This window comes from Pelophylax lessonae (assembly GCF_965119305.1).
Source record: "Pelophylax lessonae genome assembly, chromosome: 4".
Lineage (NCBI taxonomy): Eukaryota > Metazoa > Chordata > Amphibia > Anura > Ranidae > Pelophylax > Pelophylax lessonae.
In genome coordinates, this window is record NC_138771.1 from 250,199,674 (window position 1) to 250,225,761 (window position 26,088).

The window sequence follows — 26,088 nt, forward strand, 5'->3', positions numbered from 1 at the left end:
TTTTAAATGCATGGCGGCCATTTTCTTGTAGCCTCCCATAGGCTTTCATAGAGCGCCCTGGCAGCATCACTTCCTCTTCTCCAGGAACACCGATCGAGGCAGCAGCAGCGGCGAGGGTCTCCTCAGGTTTTATCCTTCTGTTCTTGCTATCCATTGCCTGTGTTAAGTTTAAATATTCCCTGTGGGGGTCTCATTGTGCTTGTGTGTGGTGCGGTGGGCTGCGCTCGCCGCGCTTGTTTAAAGGGGCAGTTAACCCTTTATTATCCGGCATTATAGGGGCAATGGATTCTCAGGAGGGCAAATTTCCTACCGCCTTGGTGGAAAGCCAGGGGACCGCTGTTTCCCCCCCAGGGGGGGATTTAGCCACTATTGTGGCTGGCCTTGCTGCTCAGGTGCAGATGCTGGTGGCTGCTCAATCTACTAAGAGACCCAGAGTTGCTCTTTCCTCTGATTCTGAGGGTGAGGGTGATGGGGCTGTTATGGCGGGGGCCTCCTTATCGGGGTCCCGCTCCTCCCTGGATCTAGTGGGGTCCGAGGTGGAGGCTGAAGTTGAAGGGGTTGATAATTCTCCCCCTGGCTCGCCTGAAGAGCTTGCAATCATGGATGAATTGATTGCTTCCATAAAGCAAACGCTGCGTTTGCAGGATGAAGTGTGTCCCCCCGCTGCCTTGGCGGCCTATGGGACGCAGAGAAAATGCAGGACGCCGCAGGTTTTTCCCTGCAATGATGATTTTCAGCGCGATGTTAAGGAACAATGGCGCAATCTGCGCAAACCTTTTGCTGTACCAAGTAGGTTCAAGCTGCGTTATCCTTTCTCGCCTTCCACTGATGAAAGGTGGTGTGTGCCTCCCCCAGTGGATCACGCAATTGCGGTTTTAAACAAAGCCACTGCGATTCCTGCAGAGGATTCCCCTGTGTTCCGTGATGCCACGGATAGGAGATTGGAGTCTCTTGCCCGTCATACTTATTCTGTTATGGGTTCTATGCTTAAAGCGGAGTTCCACCCAAAAGTGGAACTTCCGCTTTAGGGAGTCCTGACCCCCGACATGCCACATTTGGCATGTCATTTTTTGGGGGGGGGGGAGCGGGTACCTCGTTTTGACAGGTACCCGCTCCCACTTCCGCTCGGAGCGCCGCGGCGCCCTGAGCGGAAGTTCTCCTCTCCCCCTCCCTCCCTGCAATCTTCTGGGACACGTCAGAGGTCCCAGAAGATTGCCGGCCAATCACGGCGCGCAGCGCGACTCGCGCATGCGCAGTGGGTACCCGGCTGTGAAGCCGCAAACTGTAACAGCCGGGTGCCCACAGCAGTGATGCCGGCGCCGAGGGAGAGGATCGAGGCTTCCGGCGGCCGCATCGCTGGACCGTTGGACAGGTGAGTAAATGGCTGGAACTCCGCTTTAAGGCTCTGTTTGCTTCTCTCATGGCGGCCCAGGCGATCGCAAGTTGGACGCAGATGCTTAGGCGCGTCCTAGTGGCCGATTCGGCCTCGCCGGCGACCCTGGATATGGTGGATCAAATCCACCAGGGTGTCATGTATCTGTGTGATGCGGACCTGGACCTGGTTCCGTTGGTTGCACGTGTGCACAGCGTGGCGGTGTTGTCTCGCCGCCTGGTTTGGTTGAAATGTTGGTCGGTGGACCAGTCCTCACGTAAGACCTTAGCCAATCTACCTTATGATGGGTCTCTCCTTTTTGGGGAGTCCTTGGATGTGTTGATTAAGGGGATCACCGGGGGTAAGAGCACTCTCTTGCCCCATTTCCCCAAGGCTAAGGGGGCTTCTGGGAAGAAGCATGCTAATTTTCGGCCCCCTCAGGGGTCCTTTCGTGCCTTTCGGCCGCACTACAAGGGCAAGCCGTTCAAAGGTCAAGGCTCTCAGAAGAAGCCCTGGTCTGGTAAACAGAAGTCCGGTCAATCCGGATCTGCAGCCCATAACAGTGCGGCCTGAAGGGGCGCCCTCACCCAGCTTTGGGGTGGTCGGACGCTTGCTCGGTTTTCTTCAGCCCTGGTTGGCCCGTGTGCGGGACAGATGGGTTCAGGAGATAGTTCGATCTGGTTACAAGATCGAGTTTCTCTCTCGGCCGGAGAGCAGATTTTTTCCCTCAAATCTTCAACTGTCTCCAGAGCGTTTGCGGGACCTACACCTGGCGGTGCGGGACCTGAGGGCTCAGGGAGTGGTGGTTCCGGTGCCTCATCGGGACAGATTTCGGGGGTTTTATTCCAATCTGTTCACCGTGCCCAGAAAGGAGGGCAAGGTTCGTCCAATTCTGGACTTGAAGGCTCTGAACCGCTCTGTGCGGGTTCGCAAGTTCCGCATGGAATCCCTGCGGTCGGTGGTGGCTGTCCTGGTTCCGGGGGAATTCATGGCCTCCATCGATTTGAAGGATGCGTATCTTCACATCCCCATTTTCAAGGGTCACCAGAGGTACCTTCGATTTGCCATTGCGGAGGATCACTACCAGTTTGTGGCGTTGCCTTTTGGTCTCGCCTCGGCTCCGCGGGTCTTCACCAAGGTGCTTGCACCGGTTCTGGCATTGTTGAGAGCCCAGGGCATTTCTGTCCTGGGGTATCTGGACGACATTCTGGTTCGGTCTGCGACCAGCCAGGGTCTGGAGGAGGACCTGTCTGTCACGATACAAACTCTGCAGGAGTTTGGTTGGACGATAAATTATCCAAAGTCGACGCTGAGTCCGTCGGTTCGTCTTCCCTACCTGGGAATGATTCTGGACTCGGTACAGGCGAAGGTCTTCCTGCCGGAAGACAAACTCAGGACTCTCCAGGAGGAAGTCAGGTCCCTCAGGGACGTTCCGCACTCGTCTCTAAGGACGTGCATGAGATGTCTGGGATTGATGGTCTCTGCTTTCGAGGCGATTCCCTTCGCCCAGTTTCACACGCGGGGTCTCCAAGCGGAGATCCTGTCCATGTGGGACGGGCGACCTCAGTCTCTGGATCTTCCAATCTCGTTGAGTCATCGCACCAGAAGAGCCCTTCTGTGGTGGCTCCAGTCCCCGATGGTGTCCGGGGGCAAGTCGTTTCGTCCTATCTCGTGGACGGTAATCACCACGGATGCCAGCCTGTCGGGCTGGGGTGGTGTTCTGGGCGTTCTGTCCGCCCAGGGGACTTGGTCAGAGGGGGAGTCCTCCCTTCCGATCAACATTCTGGAATTGCGTGCGATCAATCTCTGTCTTCATCGCTGGACGGACCGGCTGCGGGGCTGCCCGGTTCGGGTGCAGACGGACAATGCCACGGCGGTGGCCTACATCAACCACCAAGGGGGCACCAGGAGTGCCCGAGCGGCTCGAGAAGTGGCCGACATTCTGACTTGGGCCGAGACTCATGTCCCGGCGATAACGGCGGTTCACATTCCAGGGGTGGAGAACTGGCAGGCGGACTATCTGAGTCGCCAGACCCTGGATCAGGGGGAGTGGTCTCTCCACCCGGCTGTCTTCCAGATGTTGTGCGCGAAGTGGGGTCTTCCAGATGTGGACCTGTTCGCGTCTCGTCTCAACAACGTGAGAAGGTTCGTGGCAAGGACGCGCGACCCTCGGGCAGACGCGTCGGACGCGTTAGTGGCCCCGTGGCATCAGTACAGGCTGATGTACGCGTTTCCACCGATTCAGTTGCTGTCCAGGTTCCTTCGCAGGTTACACTCGGAACGCAGCACGGTGATTCTTGTGGCACCGGACTGGCCTCGCCGGTCCTGGTACGCAGACCTCGTGAATCTGGCGGTCGACGCCCCGTGGCGTCTGCCTCTTCGAGACGATCTCCTGTCTCAAGGGCCGATATACCATCCTGCTTTAGTCGCTGGCTTTGACGGCCTGGCTGTTGAGACCGAGGTCCTGAAGGAGAAGGGTCTCTCCCCAGAGGTCGTTCATACCTTGATCAACGCGAGGAAGTCTTCCTCGGGGAAGGTTTATTACCGTACTTGGAAGGCCTATTTTGCTTGGTGTGAGTCCAGGGGATTTTCTCCCCGCACTTACTCGGTTTCCCGAGTGCTGTCCTTCCTTCAAACGGGTGTCGATCAGCGTTTGGCGCTGGCTACGATCAAGGGTCAGGTGTCTGCGCTGGCCGTTCTGTTTCAACGTCCCGTGGCTTCCAACTCCTTGGTTGGCACTTTTGTTCAGGGTGTGCGACATCTGGTTCCTCCTAGGAGGGATCCTTTGCCCCCTTGGGACTTGAATCTCGTTCTGTCTGTGTTGCAACGTGCTCCTTTTGAACAGATCAGGGAGATCTCGTTGTCTTATGTTGTCCAAAAAGGTCGCCTTTTTGGTGGCGATCACTTCGGCTCGCAGAGTGTCGGAGCTGGCAGCTTTGTCCTGCAAGTCTCCGTATCTGGTTGTTCATTTGGATAAGGTGGTCTTGCGACCTAATCCTTCTTTTCTTCCGAAAAGAGTTTCGGAATTCCATCTTAATGAGGATATTGTCTTGCCTTCGCTGTGCGCGAAGCCTAAACATCCAAAGGAGGTGAGGTTACACTCTCTGGATGTTGTTCGGGCGATAAGGGTTTACCTTAAATCGACTGAGTCTTTTCGAAAGACGGATTCCTTGTTTGTTCTTCCAGAGGGTCCTCGGAAGGGCATGGCGACGTCGGCCTCTACCATCGCCAAATGGATCAGGCAGACCATTGAACAGGCCTATGCCTTGCAGGGGAAGGTTCCCCCTGTGCCTGTGAAGGCGCACTCTACTAGATCTTTGAGTACGTCTTGGGCCTGTCGTCATGGGGCTTCTGTAGCCCAGGTGTGTAAGGCGGCGACTTGGTCGACCGTACACACTTTTACAAAATTCTACAAAGTAGATGTTCAGGCATCGGCGGATGCTTCCTTTGGCCGCAAGGTTCTTAGTGCGGCAATTCCCTAGGGTCCCTTATTGGGGACCTCTGGCTGTTGGGATAAAATTTTTTATCCCATGGTTATTTGTCTTTTCCTGGGTTGTTGCTCCTGTTGAGCACTTGTTTTTTCCTGTTGCCCAGCTGGTTTCCTTCCTTTGGTAAGGTTCCTTTCTTTGATGCGGAGACTGCGTTGCCTTTTCGGCGCGGATGCGTTTCCCACCCCTCATGTTTGCACTGCTTTGGGACGTCCCCATATGTGACAAATATGAAGAGGCGGCGACTGTCGGAGGACGTAAGAGAAAACGGAATTTTTGTAAAATCTTACCTGTAAAATTCCTTTCTCTGAGTCCTCCGACAGTCGCCGCCCCCGCCCCTCTTTTGGGGTTTGGTTGTATACTCTACTGCTATTCCACTAAAACTGAGATATGGTTGCAGGAAGTAGGAGGGTATTGACTGAGGGGACCACCCCTTGAGGGTGGGATATGTTAAAAGCTTTAATGTTAACATATTCTGTTGCCTAGCTACTCCTTCGGAGCAAAGTCTAATACCCCATATGTGACGAATATGAAGAGGCGGCGACTGTCGGAGGACTCAGAGAAAGGAATTTTACAGGTAAGATTTTACAAAAATTCCGTTTTTTTTTTTTTTTTGAGCTGCAGTGGATTCCCAAACTACGGCCCTGCAGTTGTTCAGGAACTACAATTCCTATCATGCCTAGTCATGTATGTGAATGTCTAGTCATGTATGTGAATGTCAGTTTTACAATGTCTGGATTTCGGCCTCAACACTCCACTGAAACTGCACTCCTAAAGCTGACAAACGATCTGCTAACGGCCAAAACCAATGGACAGTTTTCTGTACTCCTACTTCTGGACCTTTCTGCTGCCTTTGATACGGTTGACCATCCCCTCCTCCTCAAAAAACTCCATGCCTTTGGTCTCCGTGACTGTACTCTTAACTGGTTATCTTCCTACTTATCTAACCGCACCTTTAGCGTTACCTACAATTCTACTTCCTCCTCTCCTCTTCCCTTCTCTGTTGGAGTTCCCCAAGGCTCTGTTCTTGGACCCCTCCTATTTTCAATCTACACCTCCTCTAGGTCAGTTGATAGCCTCCCACGGCTTCCAATACCACCTCTACGCTGACGATACCCAAATCTACCTATCCACTCCTCAGCTCTCTCCCTCAGTCTCCTCACGTATCACTAATTTACTATCAGATATATCGGTCTGGATGTCTCACCACTTCCTCAAACTCAATCCATCCAAAACCGAGCTTATAATTTTTCCTCCACCTCGTGCCCCTTCCCCTGATTTCTCCGTCAATATCAATGGCATTACCATCAGCCCATCCCCACATGCCAAGGTCTTAGGTGTTGTCCTGGACTCTGAACTCTCCTTCAAACCCCACATCCAATCGCTGTCCAAATCTTGCCGCCTCCGCAACATCTCCAAAATACGCCCCTTTCTAACCAAAGACACAACAAAACTCCTAGTTCACTCCCTGGTCATCTCGCGCCTCGACTACTGCAATTCCCTTCTCATTGGCTTACCTTTACACAGGCTATCCCCCCTTCAATCCATCATGAATGCTGCCGCCAGACTCATCCACCTCACCAATCGCTCAGTGTCCGCTGCTCCTCTCTGTCAAGCCCTCCACTGGCTTCCGCTCACCCAACGAATTAAATTCAAAATACTTACAACATCTTACAAAGCAATCCACAGCCTAGCCCCCAGCTACATCACCAGCCTCATCTCAAAATACCAACCTAATCGCTCTCTTCGTTCCTCTCAAAACCTCCTGCTCTCTAGCTCACTCATCACCTCCTCCCATGCTCGCCTCCAGGACTTTTCCAGAGCCTCTCCAATCCTATGGAACTCCTTACCCTTATCTGTCCGATTATCCCCCACTCTATTAGCTTTTAGGCGATCTCTGAAAACCCTCCTTTTCAGAGAAGCCTATCCTACCAACCCCTAACAAATGTACCTCCTTTTCTCCATCAACCCATCCCCCACGGTTATTGCCTTTTGTTTCACTTGACCCTCCCTTCTAGATTGTAAGCTCTAACGAGCAGGGCCCTCTAGTTCCTCCTGTTTTGAACTGTATTGTAACTGTATTGTCTTCCTTCACATTGTAAAGCGCTGCGCAAACTGTTGGCGCTATATAAATCCTGTATAATAATAATATAAATCCTGTATAACAATGCCTCATGGGATGTGTAGTTCTGCAACAGCTGCAGGGCCGTCGTTTTTGAATCCCTTTGTAACGTTAGAATTCCATACCCTCGTCACTTCCTGTGGGAAACAGCTGAGCAGCGCAGCAGTGCGCATGCTCAGAGCCCCGGATACCTAATTGACAATCAAAGAATTTGACAAGTGCGCATGCTCAGAGGTTAGGAAAAACTCACGGCACTGTGTGAAATGTAATGCTTGCGGCGGGTACATTAAAACACTTCGGGTGCAACATAAATCATGTCCTCTCCTATCGCTGTAACATCCCTCATCTCCGGTAATAAATATAAAAGCGGCGGCGGGTGTATGAGACGTAAATGTGATGGCGATCGCGGCTCCGTGATCCCCTTTTATATTTATTACCGGAAATGAGGGATGTTACAGCGATAGGAGAGGACATGATTTATGTTGCACCCGAAGTGTTTTAATGTACCCGCCAAAAGTTTAACTACCGTGAGAAATCCATACCCTCCGTAGTGGAACCGAAAGTGACGAGGGTATGGTTTTCTCACGGGTATGGTTTTTTCACGGAACACCTGCCCTAAAGGAATGCAGGTACTTTATTTCCTTTTAATGTGAAAATGCAATTGACTATAGGAGGGGCCAGTTAAACAAAATAACGTACATTTTTGTTAGTAGAGCTTGGTGACCAAGCTAGCAGCGCTGAGAACAGTGCTAAAAGGCAATTTTTCAGTTTTATTTTAATTACATATATGGTTTTGTTTTAGTAAGTGTTATCTGCTTTCTTTAGCACATGCTCTAGAATGGTGCACATGGCAAGTATATGTATTTTTCTTTATCGTATGCCAACACTCCACACACTTTTCCTAACTTCCTAGTCATGGGGAAGCCCACACCATGTATAGTCAGAGCTAAATTTGTATTGCCTCTAATAAAGTGATGTCATTCCTCCAGCTGTCCTGGACTTTTGTCTTTAACACCCGCTGTACCTGATATACCAGCACATAGAGGAACTAATAACAGAATTCTCTTGCATCATTGTATCTGGAGTTTGTAAAGCAGTTTGTACGGATTTTGGTTGCCCAGCTGATTTGGTCTACTGCACTTTTTTTAACAGCCTTTACATAGCTGAGATATGTAAAATAAGTAATTGATGCAAAGTTTCCATTGTGCAAAGTAAGAACCGCGACTTTGGCCCGACTTGCAGGGACTTCACATAATGGAAGTCTATGCAAGTCGCTCCCAGGTCGCCCCAAAGTAATACAGGATCCTTTTTCTAAGTCGGAGCGACTTGTGTCGCACCTATTAGAACGGGTCCTGTACTACTCAATGGCGAGCGACCGACCGCGACTTGTCAGGCTGACAAGTCGCCTGACAAGTCGCGCTAGTCTGAATGGGGTCTAAATTAGGGGGAATGTTGCTATAGATTTTTTTTATATATATTTATATAGTTTGTACCTTTTTTATAAATTTCTGATAGCTGGTGACATCAGTGTTGTGTTACCCCTTCCATTGCAATGTTAAGAATGACTGACCAGTATTTATTTAGAAAAATTTGTATTTTAGACTTACTGTTTAGATGCTGGAACATGTAACGCTGATCCTAAGGCCCCCTTTCACATGGGCACCTCAGTTTTGCGGGATTCGCTTGCGTAGCTGGGGATCGCTCCACTAATTCTCACTGAGCAGATGGATGATATGTCTGTCTCTGCTCACTGTGCAGAGCATAGGCAGACACAGTCCCGCTCTCCTCTTTGGGGAGATCGTGTGAAAATGGACCAACTGTCCATTTTCCATCCAATCATATCTGATCTGCCAGGTAGATGGAAAATAGGACCACCATCCACCTGGATTTTGTGGGCATTATCAGATAGCCGCGGGTGTCAATGGACATGTCACTGCTGACATCCGCCGCTCCATAGGAGTGAATGGAGGGTCCGGTCAGGTCCACCTTTAAAGACTGACAGGCGGACCTGGTCGGACCGTCCTGGTAAAGGGGCCCTAAGTCGTATTTCTGGTTCACTATTCATTTTTAAGCTGGCGGTAGGTTAAGTGTTAGGTTCACCTTTAGTAACTACAAGGGCACCCATCTGTAGACCACAGCAGACAAGACTTGTAGTTTACAGATCTCTGAATGAATGATGTGGCTGTGTAAGTGGAGCCCTGCACACACGCACAGCTTTGAAAATGTGACACAGCACCTGTCACAGGGAAGGAAGGGTAAAGTGAATGAGGTGGGGGGTGCTGAACATGTTATACTGTTATACTATCTATATATATATATATATATATATATATATATATATATATATATACACACACACACACACAGCCCTCAAATTTTCCGCTCGCATTTTGCGAGTGGAAAATTATTTATGGCGAGCTAGCGTGGAGCTGCTCCGGGAGCCGATCAGGTGAAGAGAGGAGAGGAGGAGGAAAGCCGGCCAGCCCAGCCGATGCATCAGACAGTGGCTCCTGGGCATGAGAGGATATATCGATCATAGATTCACCTCAGAACCTGGCCGGATAATGACAGAGCGGCGGATCATCCCGTTGTTACAGTTTTAATTGTAATTGCCGGGCGCTCGGTGACACGCACAGTCCCGCCTCCTAGCCCGGCTTCTTTGATAGACAGAACACCTGGCCAACCAGGACGTGAGACGTCTATCAAAGAAGCCGGGCTAGGAGGCGGGACTGTGTGTGTCACCGAGCGCCCGGCAATTACAATTACAACTGTTACAGCGGGATGATCCGCCGCTCTGTCATTATCCGGCCAGGTTCTGAGGTGAATCTATGATCGATACATCCTCTCATGCCCAGGAGCTTCTGTCTGATGCATCTATGTAAATGGACAGTTGTAATTGTAATTGCCGGGCGCTCGGTGACATACACAGTACCGCCTCCTAGCCCGGCTTCTTTGATAGACGCTTCACGTCCTGGTTGGCCAGGTGTTCTGTCTATCAAAGAAGCCGGGCTAGGAGGCGGGACTGTGTGTGTCACCGAGCGCCCGGCAATAACAATTACAACTGTTAGGCCCCTTTCACACATGCTGTCCGTTTGTCCGTTTTTCATCCATCCGTTGACGGATGAAAAACGAACATCAATGCATCTCTATGTAAAAACGGATGACAACTGATGATCATCAGTTAACATCCGTTTTCATCCGCTTCCGTCAATGTCCGTTTTTTTGAACGGATGAATGCCCTATTTTCCATCCGTCAAAAAAAACGGATGGGACGAAAAACGGATGACAACGGATGAAAAACGGATGACAACTGACGAAAAACGGATGAAAAACTGATGAAAAGTGGATGAAAAACGGATGGAAAACTGATACATTTGACGTGACTGAACTGATGAACTGAATGGACCGTATGTGTGAAAGGGGCCTAACAGTGGGATGATCCGCCGCTCTGTCATTATCCGGCCAGGTTCTGAGGTGAATCTATGATTGCACTTCCTTTCTTCTCTCTTGGTTTTCCCAATTCTCACTTCCTTCTTTTTGGTTTAATCGAAAGCTTGTCTATGATTCATGTATATTCATGCATCATGTTGTATACATTTTTATATACACCCCAATGTATCTGTATATGTCCTCTGTATCGATACCATGTTTTCTCTTGCTGGAAATATATCTGCCTGGTATCTGTAAAGATGTAAGAGTTAGTCTGCCGATATTTACTCGTGCTCACTTTCACTTTACTATTTATTCGTATTATTTTTTACCCATCTCATTTTTGTTTCCTTTATTTTTGTCCTCTATGGATCCACCTCCAATATTTGGGGATGGATATATGCTTTGCTTTTCCTTCCCTGGCTTTTCTTCATCCCAGCCACATATATATTGGGGCTGGATGCTGTTTACAATCTCTATCGTTTGTCACTGGGTATTATACTACTTTGGCACTATATGTCCTGGTATAGGGCTGGCCTGCTCCCCAACATGTGCATGCCCCATTGTCACATGCGGGGTCTGCAATGGATTGAGCCATGTGACACGTGCATCCTTCTGATGTGAGGTTGCATTGACATGCACTGGCGAGGCTGCATTGACATACACGGGTGAGACTGCTTTGATGGGCATGGGTGAGACTGCTTTGATGGGCATGGGTGAGACTGCTTTGATGGGCATGGGTGAGACTGCTTTGATGGGCATGGGTGAGACTGCTTTGATGGGCATGGGTGAGACTGCTTTGATGGGCACGGGGGAGACTGCTTTGATGGGCACGGGGGAGGCTGCTTTGATGGGCACGGCGGAGGCTGCTTTGATGGGCACGGCGGAGGCTGCTTTGATGGGCACGGCGGAGGCTGCTTTGATGGGCACGGCGGAGGCTGCTTTGATGGGCACAGGGGAGGCTGCATTGAAGGGCACAGGGGAGGCTGCATTGATGGGCACAGGGGAGGCTGCATTGATGGGCACAGGGGAGGCTGCATTGATGGGCACAGGGGAGGCTGCATTGATGGGCACAGGGGAGGCTGCATTGATGGGCACAGGGGAGGCTGCATTGATGGGCACAGGGGAGGCTGCATTGATGGGCACAGGGGAGGCTGCATTGATGGGCACAGGGGAGGCTGCATTGATGGGCACAGGGGAGGCTGCATTGATGGGCACAGGGGAGGCTGCATTGATGGGCACAGGGGAGGCTGCATTGATGGGCACAGGGGAGGCTGCATTGATGGGCACAGGGGAGGCTGCATTGATGGGCACTGTTGAGGCCGCCGCACTGATGGGCACTGTTGAGGCCGCCGCACTGATGGGCACTGTTGAGGCCGCCGCACTGATGGGCACTGTTGAGGAGGCCGCACTGATGGGCTCTGTTGAGGAGGCCGCACTGATGGGCACTGTTGAGGAGGCCGCACTGATGGGCTCTGTTGAGGAGGCCGCACTGATGGGCTCTGTTGAGGAGGCCGCACTGATGGGCTCTGTTGAGGAGGCCGCACTGATGGGCTCTGTTGAGGAGGCCGCACTGATGGGCTCTGTTGAGGAGGCCGCACTGATGGGCTCTGTTGAGGAGGCCGCACTGATGGGCTCTGTTGAGGAGGCCGCACTGATGGGCTCTGTTGAGGAGGCCGCACTGATGGGCTCTGTTGAGGAGGCCGCACTGATGGGCTCTGTTGAGGAGGCCGCACTGATGGGCTCTGTTGAGGAGGCCGCACTGATGGGCTCTGTTGAGGAGGCCGCACTGATGGGCTCTGTTGAGGAGGCCGCACTGATGGGCTCTGTTGAGGAGGCCGCACTGATGGGCTCTGTTGAGGAGGCCGCACTGATGGGCTCTGTTGAGGAGGCCGCACTGATGGGCTCTGTTGAGGAGGCCGCACTGATGGGCTCTGTTGAGGAGGCCGCACTGATGGGCTCTGTTGAGGAGGCCGCACTGATGGGCTCTGTTGAGGAGGCCGCACTGATGGGCTCTGTTGAGGAGGCCGCACTGATGGGCTCTGTTGAGGAGGCCGCACTGATGGGCTCTGTTGAGGAGGCCGCACTGATGGGCTCTGTTGAGGAGGCCGCACTGATGGGCTCTGTTGAGGAGGCCGCACTGATGGGCTCTGTTGAGGAGGCCGCACTGATGGGCTCTGTTGAGGAGGCCGCACTGATGGGCTCTGTTGAGGAGGCCGCACTGATGGGCTCTGTTGAGGAGGCCGCACTGATGGGCTCTGTTGAGGAGGCCGCACTGATGGGCTCTGTTGAGGAGGCCGCACTGATGGGCTCTGTTGAGGAGGCCGCACTGATGGGCTCTGTTGAGGAGGCCGCACTGATGGGCTCTGTTGAGGAGGCCGCACTGATGGGCTCTGTTGAGGAGGCCGCACTGATGGGCTCTGTTGAGGAGGCCGCACTGATGGGCTCTGTTGAGGAGGCCGCACTGATGGGCTCTGTTGAGGAGGCCGCACTGATGGGCTCTGTTGAGGAGGCCGCACTGATGGGCTCTGTTGAGGAGGCCGCACTGATGGGCTCTGTTGAGGAGGCCGCACTGATGGGCTCTGTTGAGGAGGCCGCACTGATGGGCTCTGTTGAGGAGGCCGCACTGATGGTCACTGAAAACGTTGTTATTAATTTTTATTTTTGTAACTTCTGCATTAAAGCAAAAACATTTAGCAGTGTAATTTTATGAGATAATTTATGAGGGCGTGTTTAGGGGCAGAATTAGGGGCGGGGCAGGGTAGGATTTGGGTGGGACAACTGGTGGCGAGTAACCCTTAAGGCCTGGCTAGTAGCTCAGGACTTTAAATTTTGAGCCCTGTGTGTATGTATGTATATGTATGTATATGTATGTATATGTGTATATGTATATATATATAATATATGTATATATATATAATATATATATATATATATATATATATATATATATATATATATATATATATATATATATATATATATATATTAGTGTGTGTATTCTTTGCTAAATATAACGTGCACTTTATTTTGCACGACAATGTGCTGCTGCCCAAAAAATTTTTTAAGTGATTCACCACCAGCTTTAAGATTCCCTATGAAATTGGTGAAAGCACATAAAAAGGCATGCTACAGTGGTTATATGCACCTTTTGTGACAATTTTACACTTGGCAAAATGCACACACAAACATAAGTAAAACATGCATCACTACATGACAAAGTGCAATAATGCACCTGTGCACCAATAACACCCCCCTTTTTTCTTCCATGCTTTAAAATCAATGCAGATACTGTCTATCTGCTTGGGCTGGGCATGTACAATCACCCCTACAACTGTCTTACTTTTTGGGCGAAACATCCAATCACCAGAAAAATGCTAGGATAGTTCACTGTTTGGCGGCTTTCACACTCAGGAGTTTTTACAGCGATTTTGCGTTTAAAAAATTAAAAAACCTGAAAAGTTCAAGAAAAAAGCTTCCCTTTAAATTTTATGTATGTGTTCACTATGGGGCTACGCGCTTCCATTGCGATGTAAAAAAAATCCTGCTTGCTGCCTTTTTGGAGCATGTTTGGGGAGTGAGGAAAAAATGCACCTCCCCATTTAAATGAATGGGAAACGCCTCAAAAACACACTAAGCAGCTTTTTAGTCGGGTGTCCTTTAAAAAAACGTACCACAGAAGCCCAGCAAAAACCCTCCTTTATTGCATAGGTGTTTTTCAGACCGCTTTGATGCATACCAGTGTGAAAGAAGCCTTTTTTAAGAAAACTTTGCCCAGTGTGACTTGTGGTATCCATTCTATAATCCTTGCTGGTTCTGCCTAAATTGCCTAATGTCTGAGTTTCTATAGTGTGTCCTGCCCTGGTAGTCTGAAGTGGTCCCAGTGTAGGAGACCCCTAGGTGCATGCCCCACTGTTTGCAGGGTGGGTATAGTACAGGGGTCCCAGTGCATTAACTGGTGCAGAGTGTGCAGCGCAATCTCCGCTGACGTGTGCCCTACCTTGCAGAGAGTGCAGCGTTGCAGAGAGCACAGGGAAGATCCTGGCAGCATGCTGTAGCTGATGGTGGCCATTTTCCCTTAGTCTGGTTGGTCTCCAGTTGGCGGCCACGTTTGTGTAGATGGATGATATCATGGGGGCAATTTTCACTTAGTCTGGGGGATGCTGGAGATGACTGAAGTCTCGTGGGGATGCCGACGCTCCTCCTCTTCCTCCTCAGTTTCTACTTCCTGTGTCTGGGACGTATGAACGGGGATAGCGTCCATGATGATGCTGAGTTAGAATTCTCGGCGCTCCTCCAGTCGGTAGGGTGAGTCTTTGGGGGATCCCTGTTATCGCTCTCTGCTGAGAGGTACCCTGAGCCTTGAGGGGATCCTTTAGTGGTGCCAAAAGATCATTTTTTTACTGCAAGGTCTTCTTTTTTCTTATGGAGCCTCAGGGTCACATCTTCCCCACTGACCACCTCATGGAGGTGAATGTGCCAAGCTTTTTTCATCAGTGCCTGGGGGGGTGAGCAAGTCCCCCCTGCTTATGTTGATTTAGCAGACCAGTTGGTCCATGGGCTGCAGGATATTTGTGATGCAGCTTTGGATACAGCTCCTGTGCTGTCCAAACTTTGTTTCCACAGTGGTGATTAGGCACGTGCTTTGGCTTAAGAATTGGTCCTCAGACCAAGCATCTAAGAAAGTTTTGATTGATTTGCTCTTTCATGGCAATCGCCTGTTTGGGGCTACCCTGGCTGACATTAAGGGTATCCCGGGGGGGGGTGGAGAAAGACCTAGAAAAGGGCTGGCCGCTTCTTCGGCTACCATCTCCAGATGGATCCGACAGATGGTGACTCAGGCCTATTCCATTAAAGATCAGGTTACACCTTTCCCTGTCACAGTGCATTCTACTCGGGCGCAAAGTGCCTCTTGGATCTTCCGTCATCAGGCATCAGTATTGCAAGTTTGCAAGGCGGCCATTTGGTTGTCGGTGCATACCTTTACAAAGTGCTAGAAGGTAGATACTTTGGCATCTCCAGATGCTTCTTTTGGCTGCTGTTTAAGAGGGGCTGTTCCCTCTTGAAGGGTGTTTTTTTTTTTTTTTTTTTTTTCACATTTTTATTTTAGAAGGGGCTCCTGTGACCTAGTTAAGTAAGGCTCCTGTGTCCTGAGAAGGGCTCTTACGTTTAGCTTTGGGTTATTATCCCCACCCCTCATTTTTCCTTTTGGCACTGCTTATGGATGTCCTAGTAATTATGATTTATGGAGCGCTTTATCCGTTGAACTCAGAGAAATGGTTTTTACGATTTGAAATACAAAAATCCAATTACCCCCCCCCCCCCCCAAAAAAAGCATGATTTTGATACTTTTTTTTTTTTTCCGCTCTCTAGCTCTCTAACTGTAAACTATTTCTGTTTCTGATTTCAACTTACTGTGACAGTGGTGGGTGGCATAGGGATGACATCAGTAGCGGTTGTGGGAAAGGGATGACATCGGTGGCGGTGGGATAGGGAGGGAAAAGAGTGATTTTCTTTTTTCACTATAAAACTGTAAAACATTTCCGTTTTCTAATTTCAACTTACTGTAACTGTGGTGGTGAGGATAGCGTAGGATTGAAATTAGTGGTAGTGGGATAGGGATGACATCAGTGGCAGGTATGGTGGGATAAGGATGACATCAGTGGCAGGTATGGTGGGATAAGGATGACTTGAGTGGCAGTGGTGGTGGTGGGATAGGGATGACATCAGTGGGATAGGGATGATATCAGTAGTATTGGTGGGATAGCATGACGAGAGTGGCAGTGGGGGGGGGGGGTTAAGGGTGACATTAGTGGCACTGGTGATGGGGGGTGGTAGGGATGACATTAGTGGCACTGGTGATTGGGGGGGGGGGGTGGGGGGATAGGGATGACAGTGGCACTGGTGATTGGGGGGGGGATAGGGATGACAGTGGCACTGGTGATTTGGGGGGGGGGAATAGGGCTGACATTAGTGGCACTGGTGATGGGAGGGGGGGATAGGGATGACATTAGTGGCACTGCTGATGGGAGGGGGGGGGATAGGGATGACATCAGGCCACTTTCACCGTCACCCCCCTTTCCCCATCGCCACTGCCTGATGTGGGAGGGGGATGGAATCAGTCAGAGGCAGCAGTGGTGGGGGGGGTCAGTCAAGAGGCAGTGGTGGTGGTGATGGGGGGAGGGTCAATCAGGGGAAGCAGTGGTGGTGAAAGGGGGAGTTCAGTCAGAGGCAGCGGTGATGGGGGGGGGTCAGTCAGAGGAGGCAGTGATGGTAATGGTGGGGTTTGGGTGTCAGTCACAGGCAGCGGTGATATGGGGGCACTTGCTCTTGGTGTCATTCGTGCCTCCAGTGATGCTGCTCCTCCTTTGCGCTATTGTCTGTCAGCGGTCGTCTTGACGTTCTCGTCCAGCACCTGCCTTCTGCCTATGGCATCTGTCTGCAGCAATGGGTGAAGCAGGGTGGGCAGGCAGTTTGCTGTGTGAGTATGGCAGTGAGTGCCCTGCCGACTCCCATCCATGTCTTTAACAGCAGTAGGTCCTTGCACAGTGGAATAATCCGTTGGCGCCCCCCCCCCTCGCACAGTGGAATAGAGGTGGCTGGTGGAACCGCCCCCCTTTGCACAGTGGTTTAATCGGCTGGCGGCGGGTCCCCTCGCACACTGGAATCCACGACCCCCCTTCTCAGTGGAATAAGTGGCCGTCGGCGCCCCCCCCCTCCTCACACAGTGAAATAAACGGCTGACGGCGGGCCCCCCACAGTGGAATAAGCAGCAGGTGGGGGCAGGTGGGCCCCCCCACAATGGCAGACCTCTATGGCCTGGTTGTACTTGCGACCATTGCAACCCTGGTAGTTCCGCCACCGACTTTCAGAATTAATGATTTTTTATAAAGCAGAAACTTTTTTTGCACAGTAATATTCAACCCGTCTTTTGTATGTCAACATGATTTATTTAGGCCTAGATTTCCATGACTTTTAATAGCAAAATGTTAGAATTGTGAACATTGCACCGTATTTTACTTGACTAAATTGTATTGATTTTTTTTTTTTTTAAATCAACTTGTGTAATGTGATGATGGGGAAGGTCATTGGTGGTCTAGTGATGAGTTAGTTTAGTTGTCAAAACTAAATTGAATACCAAAGAAATCAAATTTGTTCTTTGAACACTTCTGAATGCTAGACCTTCCCTGAAAAGAAACTCATACTAGCTAACCACATAATGACTAGTAAAAAGAATGTTTGAGCTGTTCAGGCTCATTGTTGCCAAATAAGGCACAATCAGCTGACCAAATTTGGTCAAATAACTTAAGACGGCTGGCTACTCCTTTGCCTTGAATGTGCAGCATGCACTGTTCATTCTCTCAGGAACAGCTATGGTCTGAATGCATAGTGGCTGCATTTTTCAGTCTTGCTATGTGTATTACAGTATGGAAGAAGGATTTTCATTGCTACTAACATTGACATTAAAGCTTGCAATGGTTTTCATATAAACCATACCTGTCTTGTTCAGGTTGTAGGTATCTTTTAAATTGTTTATAAAAGTCCTTTTAAACTTAAAAGTCCCCCCCCCCCCTGTGCACCACAATTCTCGTATGTGTGCTTGTTCACTGGCAGGCTCTGTTTGGCCTTTTTGGGGCCTTACCGTGGAAATGTTACACATGCACAAAGACAGGGAAGGTTTTCTGCTTCTTTATTGGCCATCTTTGCCCATGTGCCAAGATTGGTAAGCTGCAATGTAATCTTTGCATTCGGGCCCAATAGCACTTTAAGATCTCCTTTACTGTTAACAGTGCTTTATATATATATATATATATATATATATATATATATATATATATATATATATAGTGTGTGTGTGTGTATATATATATATATACTGAAAATATTGCATTTGGGATCTTTTAGTGTGAATGGTACCAGCTGTGCAAATTGCTATAGAATCTACTTGCACTTGAACATGTGAAGAAAGGGAGAGGCTGGCTTGTTTTGTACCTTTTTTTGTTTTAATACTTTACATTTCTTTTTCAGGCTTGCATCGATGATAATCTTGAGATGGTCAAATTTCTTGTTGAAAATGGAGCCAGTATTAATCAACCAGACAATGAAGGTTGGATACCACTACATGCTGCTTCTTCCTGTGGATATATTGACATAGCTGAGTGAGTCTTTTTTTTTTCTTAACCCTTTTGCCGCTATTAGATTTTGCGTTTTTTTTTTTTTGCACACGTTTAAACAATCATTTTAAGCCTAAAGATTGCATAAACCCCTAAAATATATTTTCTATTTCGTTCACTGACGGACACAGCTCCGTGTCTTCTAGACCTTTGGGTTTATGCTTCTCTCTTCAGGAGTAGGACATTTTTTGCTACGCCCCTGAGGCAGTCCCAGGGGGTATACCATCACTTCCTGCTAAAGGACTTAAGTTTGATGGTATACCCCCTGGGACTGCCTCAGGGGCGTAGCCAAAAATGTTTCCGCCTAGTCCTACTCCTGAAGATATAGCAGCATAAACCTAAAGGTCTAGAAGACATGGAGCTGTGTACGTCAGAGAAAAGGATTTTACGGTAAGACAAAATCCATTTTTTTTTTTTTTTTTATAGCAGACACCCTAGAGCAGGGGTAGGCAATCCAAGAGATGGAGATCTACCTGGACAACATTGAAGTGATCAAAGATCACACTTGGACAAATCTCTACTAAAACTGTCACTGTAAAAATGTAAACTTAGCCTACCTTAAGTTGGTTTTAGTGAGAAACTCGGCATTCACTTTCATGATTTTTTCATGTCTGGGTAGTAATTGGTTATCTGGAGTCTGATGCCGGAGTTCATAATGAAAGCGGAACATCTGGTACTGCAGGCAAATTGACTAGTTTCAGGCCTGGCTATCTGCTTTGATTTCTGGCCAGTGCAAGCCATATGTAGGACAGCTTCCAGGGCTCAGTAGGTAAGGCGCAGTGTACAGAGGTCAGTAGGATGTAGGGCGGCTTTCGTGGGTCAGTAGGATGTAGGGTGACGTATGGGGGTCAGGTGGGCATGGCACTGGGGGGGACAGGAGGGTATAGTATTGGGGGGGATTAGGAGAGCTGAGGTGTCATGCGATCATCCTCCTAATGCTGGGGGTTAAGAGGGCTGTGGTGTCAGGAGGGCATGAGGAGGGCTGGAGTGTTTAGAAGGCACAGACGTTTTTTAATGTAGAGTGGCACAGGGAAGGTGTCGTGTCGCTGATTCCTCTTTCACCTTCCCACATGGTATCCTTGGATTGGGGAAGAGGGACGGTGGTAAGCATACAATATCCATTGGAAGAGCTTGGGCGTGTTCGGAGAAGAGCCAAACCTGCCCTAGCTTTTCTGGAGGATTTTTCCACCACACGTATGCCAAGGGTGGGGCTGCCTCTGTAGCTTTGAACTGGGTGAGCGTGCACATGCACCGCTATGGGCAAAGGACTGGGTCGGCAGCAGTGGGACGCCTTTGCGGTCTACCCGTCACCTGTTGAAGATCAGGTTACTAGGGATGCACCGAAATGAAATTCTTGGCCGAAGCCGAATAATAATAAAATATTTGGCCGAAGGCCGAATACCGAACGCGGTGTTTCGCATTTTTTCCATTTATTTTGCCAATTTTTTGTCCTCTCGTGTCTCTCTCTCTCTCTCTCTCTCTCTCGTCCTCTCATGTCTCTCTCTCCCTAAATGTTACTGTAGGGAATGGGATTCAGTGCACACTGCAGCCTTGTACCATAGGGTTAATGTTAGTGACACTGTAGGGATTGGGAAGGATGCTGGGAATGGAAATCAGGAAGCATGCAGGCAGCCTTGTAAATTTTAATTGCAGATACAGGGCACTGGTCAGGTCAGGGTTAATGTGGTAACATCAATTACTCAGTGACAGTCAGTCAGTGTCAGTGTGGACTCGATCAGATTATACAGTGACAGACAGTCTCTCATAGTGGTGGTAGTAGGAGGCTGGAGGTGGACTAGTAGGAGCCTGGAAAGGAGCACAGCCGCATACATACATTACTCACACATTCAGTGAGTCTTACTCTCCTCCCTAGTTTTTTCAATGGCACATTCAGGAAGCCAATCACGCCGTGAGTAGCGGCACAGCGGAACCAATCAGGTGTGCAGGCACGCGTGATTGGTTCGCTGTGCAGCTAATCACGGCGTGATTGGCTTCCTGAATGTGCCATTGAAAAAACTAGGGAGGAGAGTAAGACTCACTGAATGTGTGGGGCGGGCTGCAGTGCACGAGTGAGTAATGTATGTATGCTCACCGCTGAAGTGTCCCGGCTTCCCCTGCCTAACACGGAAGTCTGTGAGTCCTCCTGTCCTCCTCAGAGTCCCTTCCCCCTGTAAATATCGTGACCTCGGCGATATGAATATCGCCTACGGCCCTATTATTCGGCACAAAATTATTCGGCCTTTTGACTTATTTGGCCGAACACCGAAAGTGCTATTTTTTCTATTTTCGGCCGAATAATGTTCGGCCGCCGAATATTCGGTGCATCCCTACAGGTTACCGTCCACCCCCCCCCCCCCCCCCCCCAGAGAAGAAATATTTTTTATATCACAGGGTATTACCCCAGGTCTAGGAAATGCAATAATTTAGTAAAAATACACAAATTATACATTTCCTAATATTTTGGTAAAATATGAGGTTGTAAGTAAATGCATACCCAACATGTCAAACCTTAAATTTGTGTGTGCCCATGAAATATGTTAGTACTTTATATTTGTCATAGGATAGACCCCTGTAGGTCATCAGTTTAGCCTTACGGAGGAGGTCTAGCATTAGAAATATTGCTTACTCCAGCATGTGTGATTTGAAAAGTGTACTGCAATAAACGTTTTATTTGTAGGTGCCCATGCCGCATGCACTTATGTTAGTACGGTGGGGGTGGGGTTCTTACATGTTTTGTGGGGGGATTTTATGTGCTTGGAACTTTAATATTTCAGAATTAGAAATTTATTTTTCTCTTGCGTCCTCCCACAGTCGCCGCCTCTTCATATTCGTCACAATGGGTATTAGACTTTGCTCCGAAGGAGTAGCTAGGCAACAGAATATGTTAACATTAAAGCTTTTAACATATCCCACCCACAGGGGGTGGTCCCCTCAGTCAATACCCTCCTACTTCCTGCAACCATATCTCAGTTTCAATGTCTAGCTTGTCAGGAGTAGCTGGATCTCTCTATGCTGGGGCTTTTTGCCTCAGCCTTTCTCTTCTTTTTTGATTTTTTGTTTGAGTTTTTTCTCTCTCTTTACTTAGCTGTTCTTTTTGTCAGCGTTAGTTCTTCTGATGAAGAGGATTCGTGCGGGCTGGGTCTCGGGCTGATCCCCCTGGTCGCAGGTCATGGGTCAGTGGCTTCCCAGCCTGCCGTCGAGCGTTCAGCCAGGTAACGCTCCTGGCGCAGTGAACGACCCATCCCTGTTCGGTGCAGGGATGATTGGTGAGGTGGCTACCTCACTGGACGCTGTGCGGTTTCTTAACCCCGATTTTGTGCGTCCTGGATGCGACTCTCCCTGCCTCATGTGCAGCGGCTTGTTCGCCTGTGCGGGTTCCCCACACCATTATGAGGTAAGTGTATCTATGTGGGGACCTGTCTGTCGGGGGGGTGTCAGTCTGGGACTGTGTAACCTGCCTCTGTTCGCACTGTTTGTCTCCCTATCGCTCTGGCTGCATGCTCTGGGCTGCAGGGGGGGGGGGGGGGCTGTGTGGCACTGTCTGTGTCAGCCTGTGTACAGTGTGAAGGGCTGTGTGCTGTGGGGCATGTTTTTGGCATGTTTGGGGCACGATACAGCGATCGCTGCGGCAATCCGCCATGTTTTTTTTACATGGATGGTGTTCTATGCATCACAGTAGTGGGGGAGCGGCGGTTTCGGCGCCAAACGGCGCCATTTTGCCTGCGCTCGCTCAAGCCGCATGTTTTCACTGCGGGCGGCCATTTTCTTGTAGCCTTCCATAGGCTTTAATAGAGCGCCCTGATTACATCACTTCCTCTTTCCTGGGTGCACCGATCGAGGCGGCAGCAGCGGTCTCCTCAGGTTTTATCCTTCTGTTCCTTCCTATATCCATTGCCTGTGTTCAGTTTTATCCCTGTGGGGGTCTCATTGTGCTTGTGTGTGTGTGTGCGGTGGGCTGCGCTCGCCGCGCTTGTTAAAGGGGCAGTTAACTCTTTCTTCTCCTGCATATTTTTTTGGGGCAAATGGATTCTCAGGAGGGCAAATTTCCTGCCACCTTGGTGGGAAGCCAGGGGACTGCTGTTTCCCCTCCAGGGGGGGATTTAGCCGAAGTGGTGGCTAACCTTGCTGCTCAGGTGCAGATGCTGGTGGCTGCTCAATCCACTAAAATACCCAGAGTTTCTATTTCCTCTGATTCTGAGGGTGAAGGTGATGGGGCTGCTATGGCTGGGGTCTCCTTATCAGGGTCCCGTTCCTCCCTGGATCTCGTGGGGTCCGAGGTGGAGGCGGAGGTTGAAGGGGTTGATAATTCTCCCCCTGGCTCGCCTGAAGAGCTTGCAATCATGGATGAATTGGTTGCTTCTATAAAACAAACGCTGCGTTTGCAGGATGAACTGTGTCCTCCCGCTGCCTTGGCGGCTTATGGGACGCAGAAAAGACGCAAGACATCGCAGGTCTTTCCCTGTACTGATGATTTGCAGCGCGCTGTTAAGGAACAATGGCGCAATTTACGCAAACCTTTTGCTGTGCCAAGTAGGTTCAGGCTGCGTTATCCTTTCACGCCTGCCACTGATGAACGGTGGTGTGTGCCACCCCCGGTGGATCACGCAATTGCGGTTTTGAACAAATCCACTGCTATTCCTGCAGAGGATGCCACGGATAGGAGAATGGAGTCTCTTGCCCGTCATACTTATTCTGTTACGGGTTCGATGCTTAAAGCTCTGTTTGCCTCTCTTATGGCAGCCCAGGCTGTCGCAAGTTGGACGCAGGTGCTTAGGCGCGTCCTAGTGGCTGATTTGGCCTCACCGGCGACATTGGATATGGTGGATCAAATCCATCAGGGTGTCATGTACCTGTGTGATGCGGACTTGGACTTAGTGCCGTTGGCGGCACGTGTACAAAGCGTGGCGGTGTTGTCTCGCCGCCTGGTTTGGTTGAAGTGTTGGTCGGTGGACCAATCTTCGCGCAAGACCTTAGCCAATCTGCCTTATGATGGATCTCGCCTTTTTGGGGAGTCCTTGGATACGTTGATAAAGGGGATCACGGGCGGTAAGAGCACGCTCTTGCCCCACTTCCCCAAAGCTAAGGGGGCTCCTGGTAAGCATACTAATTTTCGGCCTCTTCAGGGGTCCTTTCGTGCCTTTCGGTCGCACTACAAGGGCAAACCGTTCAAGGGTCAAGGCTCCCAAAAGAAGCCGTGGCCTGGTAAACAGAAGTCCGGTCAGTCCGGACCCTCTGCCCATAACAGTGCGGCCTGAAGGGGCGCCCTCACCCAGTTCTGGGGTGGGGGGACGCTTGCTCTTTTTTCTTCAACCCTGGCTGGCCCGCGTGCGGGACCGGTGGGTTCAGGAAATCGTTCGATCTGGCTACAAGATCGAGTTTCTCTCTCGGCCGGAGAGCAGATTCTTTCCCTCAAATCTTCAACTGTCTCCGGAGTGTTTGCGGGACCTGCACTTAGCGGTGCGGGACCTGAGGGCTCAGGGAGTGGTGGTTCCGGTGCCTCATCGGGACAGATTTCGGGGGTTTTATTCCAATCTGTTCACTGTGCCCAGAAAGGAGGGCAAGGTTCGTCCAATTCTGGACTTAAAGGCTTTGTGCGGGTTCGCAAGTTCCGCATGGAGTCCCTGCGGTCGGTGGTGGCTGCCCTGGTTCCGGGGGAATTCATGGCCTCCCATCGATCTGAAGGATGCGTACCTTCACATCCCGATTTTCGAGGGTCACCAGAGGTTCCTTCGATTCGCCATTGCGGAGGATCATTACCAATTCGTGGCGTTGCCTTTTGGTCTCGCCTCGGCTCCTCGGGTTTTCACCAAGGTGCTTGCACCCGTTCTGGCTTTGAGAGCTCAGGGCATCTCTGTCCTGGGGTATCTGGACGACATTCTGGTTCGGTCTGCGTCCAGTCAGGGTCTGGAAAAGGGCCTGTCCGTCACGATGCAAACTCTACAGGAGTTTGGTTGGACGATAAATTTTCCAAAGTCGACGCTGAGTCCGTCGGTTCGTCTTCCCTACCTGGGAATGATCCTGGACTCGATCCAGGCGAAGGTCTTCCTGCCGGAAGACAAGCTCAGGACTCTTCAGGAGGAAGTCAGGTCCCTCAGGGACAGTCCGTGCTCGTCCCATGAGATGTCTGGGATTGATGGTCTCGGCTTTCGAGGCGATTCCCTTCGCCCAGTTTCACACGCGGGGTCTCCAAGCGGAGATCCTGTCCAAGTGGGACGGGCGACCCCAATCTCTGGATCTTCTAATTTCGTTGAGCCTTCGCACCAGAAGGGATCTTCTGTGGTGGCTCCAGTCCCCGATGATGTCGGGGGGCAAGTCCTTTCGTCCTATCTCATGGACAGTGATCACCACGGATGCCAGCCTGTCGGGCTGGGGTGGTGTTCTGGGCGTTCTGTCCGCCCAGGGAACTTGGTCGGAGGGGGAAGTCCTCCCTTCCGATCAACATTCTGGAATTGCGTGCGATAAATCTCTGCCTTCGTCGCTGGACGGACCGACTGCAGGGCTGTCCGGTTGGGGTGCAGACGGACAATGCCACGGCGGTGGCCTACATCAACCACCAAGGGGGCACCAGGAGTGCCCGAGCGGCTCGGGAAGTGGCCGACATTCTGTCTTGGGCCGAGACTCATGTTCCGGCGATTACGGCAGTTCACATTCCGGGGGTGGAGAACTGGCAGGCGGACTATCTGAGTCACCAGACCCTGGATCAGGGGGAATGGTCTCTCCACCCGGCTGTCTTCCAGATGTTGTGCGTGAAGTGGGGTCTTCCAGATGTGGACCTGTTCGCGTCTCGTCTGAACAACAAGGTAAGAAGGTTCGTGGCAAGGACGCGCGACCCTCGGGCAGACTCATCAGACGCGTTGGTGGCCCCGTGGCATCAGTACAGACTGATGTATGCGTTTCCACCGATTCAATTGCTGTCCAGGTTGCTCCGCAGGCTGCACTCGGAACGCAGCACGGTGATTCTTGTGGCATCGGACTGGCCTCGCCGGTCCTGGTACGCAGACCTCGTGAATCTGGCGGTCGACGCCCCATGGCGTCTACCTCTTCGAGGCGATCTCCTGTCTTAGGGCCCGATATTCCATCCTGCTTTACAGTCGCCGGCTTTGACGGCCTGGCTGTTGAGACCGAGGTCCTGAAGGATAGGGGTCTCTCCCCTGAGGTCATTCACACTTTGATCAACGCGACGAAACCTTCCTCAGGGAAGGTCTATTACCGTACTTGGAAGGCCTATTTTGCCTGGTTAGAGTCCAGGGGGTTTTCACCTCGCACGTACTTGTTTTCGAGTGTTGTCCTTCCTTCAAACGGGTGTCGACCAGCGTTTGGCGCTGGCTACGGTCAAGGGTCAGGTGCCTGCGCTGGCCGTTCTTTTTCAACGTCCTGTGGCTTCTAACTCCTTGGTTGCCACTTTTGTTCAAGGAGTGCGGCATCTGGTCCCTCCTAGGAGGGAACCTCTGCCTCCTTGGGACTTGAATCTCGTTCTATCTGTGTTACAACGTGCTCCTTTTG

At 50.5% G+C, this 26,088-nt stretch overlaps 1 protein-coding gene across 1 annotated transcript in view; it reads left to right on the forward strand.

Annotated features, from left to right (window-relative positions):
- Nucleotides 1-26,088, forward strand: part of PPP1R12A (protein phosphatase 1 regulatory subunit 12A) — a 297,833-nt gene that overhangs the window by 48,783 nt on the left and 222,962 nt on the right. The window contains exon 2 of the mRNA XM_082254983.1: nt 18,440-18,570. Within this exon, the coding sequence (XP_082111109.1) occupies nt 18,440-18,570 (131 nt within the window). The remainder of the gene's footprint in view (nt 1-18,439; nt 18,571-26,088) is intronic.